The following is a 2,498-nucleotide window of genomic DNA, read 5'->3' as shown; positions in this document are numbered from 1 at the left end:
TGAGAAAGGAAATCAGAGAGATGAACAGTACAGGAACATTTCTTAACCAATAAGAGTACATAAAGCAAGAACATTATGAAGGTATAACAACATTTGATAATAATATAATTTACCTAACATTCCCCCCTGTTTATCAAATATTTGTCTCACATCCCTCCTAAACAGCCTCTTCAAACGATTTTCAGCTGGAGTTCATTTTTAAGAACGCAAATATTTTTACACTCGAGGGTTGAACTCAGTCCAGAAACAAGTCAGGGGATCCTCAGCAGAGGATTCTGTGTCAGCTTCAGCATCTTTGACCAATAAAGGATACATCTGTGGCATCCGGTCCTTCATGGGCGAAATTGCTGTGGTGATGATACGGTTAAACAAAGAACACAGGCAAGGAATACAACAGCATCCACACAAGGTTAGAATGGCAGCAAAGATGCCACTGATACTAGAGCAGAGGACACCAGGGTTCAGTACCTTCCAAAAACATCCAACCAGGCATCCCACATGGAGGTGTTCGTTCCAGAGGCTTCCTTCATTTTGCCATTAAGGGTACGGAGCCCCATAATGGCCTTCGTCAGGCTCCCATCGGCTGCTGCATTGTTTGGCAGGTATATACAACATCTTTCTCCAAACATAACACACACACCCTTTTTCTCAGCTAGCGACATGTCAAGAGCTTTACGGTTTTGGAAAGCCATCAGTGAAGTAGCGACCAGCTGCTCATGAACTGCCTCGAACTCAGCCTGTGTCCAGTTGCCCAGTTTTTGCACGTCGTAATGAATGAAACTGATCCTGTCTAAGTTTTTGTTTACAGTACACCACCAACAAATTGTAGATTCAAAACCTGATCGGTCAATTTATATTTGTGAGGGACTCGGATGGCATGGATGTATGCAGACGCATTATGTTCCCATGAAAGCTCTCGTGTCTGCAAATGGTAGGACAGAACATGTGTTAGATCGGTGGCTGACATAAACAGATACAGGAAATAGTAAAACTAGAGCACAGAAACCCGTAATCCTTCAGGGTAACTTATCAAAAACTTAGTCATCATCGCTCCGCCACCAGACGTCTGCATCACAGATGGGATTAAAGTCATTTGTCACAGAGAGAATGGTAGCACAGAAAGATGTACTAATCTCTCCCACTCCCTGTTATGTTGATACATGTGAAATTCCCTGGAGCTTTTTTTTTTTTTAGAAAAGAAAGGTTTCTTTTCATCAGCTGCTGCAAGAGGAAATGTTGAATCATAAATCCTACAGGTGCTATTAGGATTAGTTTTAGTCATCACATTGCTTTGTAATGGTTGCTGTTGTTACACGTAGTAAAGGTCTTGGTTCCATTCATGCTACACAATCTGGCTTGGCTAATTCAGCAGCCTGCTCTACCATTAATAACCAGTTATTATTTTGTCCAGGATGAAAACGTTTTTATTGGCCATTTCAGTAATGTGTAAGTTCGTTCGGCTCCTAAGGATTCTCCAGGGTTGTGGACAATCTTCACCAGTTTTGAGACGGTCAAACTATTTGGTTTGGCCTCCTTTGTACGCTGACCTTTCCCTGGAGGTCACTGAGCATCCCGAACTTTCCTTTCTACCCCTGAGCTGAAATGACCTTTTTGCAGTGTGCTAAATGCGCCCAGGTTGACCTTTCTGCTATTTTACAGCTGTGGGAGTCAGCAGCACCTGGTGCGGCCCGTTGCACTTAGGAGAATACGCCGCGATGAGAGTACAGACGAGAATAGTTAGTTTTTGTTTTTCTAACTTGGCTCTCATAAAATCAGCTAAATTAGCTTCCTCGTCTATTTCCCATTGATTTTTAAACTGTGGCAATCTATACGGCCTTCCGAATAATGTTTCAAAAGCTGTGAGCCCTGATGTACTTGTAATGTTAATGTATAATTTTACTAAGTCTAAACATTGCGTCCAGGGCCAACCAGTTTCTCCAAAGCACTTTTTTAGTCTGTTTTTTATTGTAGCGTTCATCCTCTCCACTAACCCAGCACTCTGAGGGTGATGGGCACAGTGATTCTTCAAATCTATGTGGAACATGATTCTGAATTTCTTTATAACTTGATTTACAAAATGAGTTCCATTATCGCTATATATTTTTTCAGGAATTCCATATCTAGGAACGATATCTTTGCAAAGCGTTTTTGCTACCGTTAGAGCATCAGGGTTTTTTGTTGGAAAAAGTTCAATCCATTGCGGCCAGATTTTTAATCTAAATGTAACACAGTTATTTGTCCTTCAGCTGCCCTTTTTTTTGCTATTTTGTCATCAAAAGCATTCCCTAGTTCAATTTTTCTTGAAGAACCATCCACAAAAAGTGTTTCACCTTTATCTAATGACCCGCCTCACCTGCTGGAATCCTTCTAGTATGTTGACATCCGGCTCGAAGGACCAAATTATGTCAGAGTGGACACCTATTAACACAGATTAAATAACACAGGAAAGACAAGAGAACGTTAGATTCTGAATACTCACGAGGAGAACAGACAGATTT

General features: G+C 41.2%; 1 protein-coding gene across 1 annotated transcript in view; it reads left to right on the top strand.

Annotated features, from left to right (window-relative positions):
* Positions 1 to 2,498, top strand: part of LOC103457033 (beta-1,4-galactosyltransferase 1-like) — an 8,784-nt gene that overhangs the window by 3,294 nt on the left and 2,992 nt on the right. The window contains exon 2 of the mRNA XM_017301827.1: positions 1,912 to 1,931. Coding sequence (XP_017157316.1) covers positions 1,912 to 1,931 — 20 coding nt within the window. The remainder of the gene's footprint in view (positions 1 to 1,911; positions 1,932 to 2,498) is intronic.

Source organism: Poecilia reticulata, linkage group LG20, assembly GCF_000633615.1.
Source record: "Poecilia reticulata strain Guanapo linkage group LG20, Guppy_female_1.0+MT, whole genome shotgun sequence".
NCBI classification, from domain to species: Eukaryota; Metazoa; Chordata; class Actinopteri; order Cyprinodontiformes; family Poeciliidae; genus Poecilia; species Poecilia reticulata.
The sequence above is the reverse complement of the archived record's forward strand: the minus strand, read 5'-3'. Positions and strand labels throughout refer to the sequence as shown.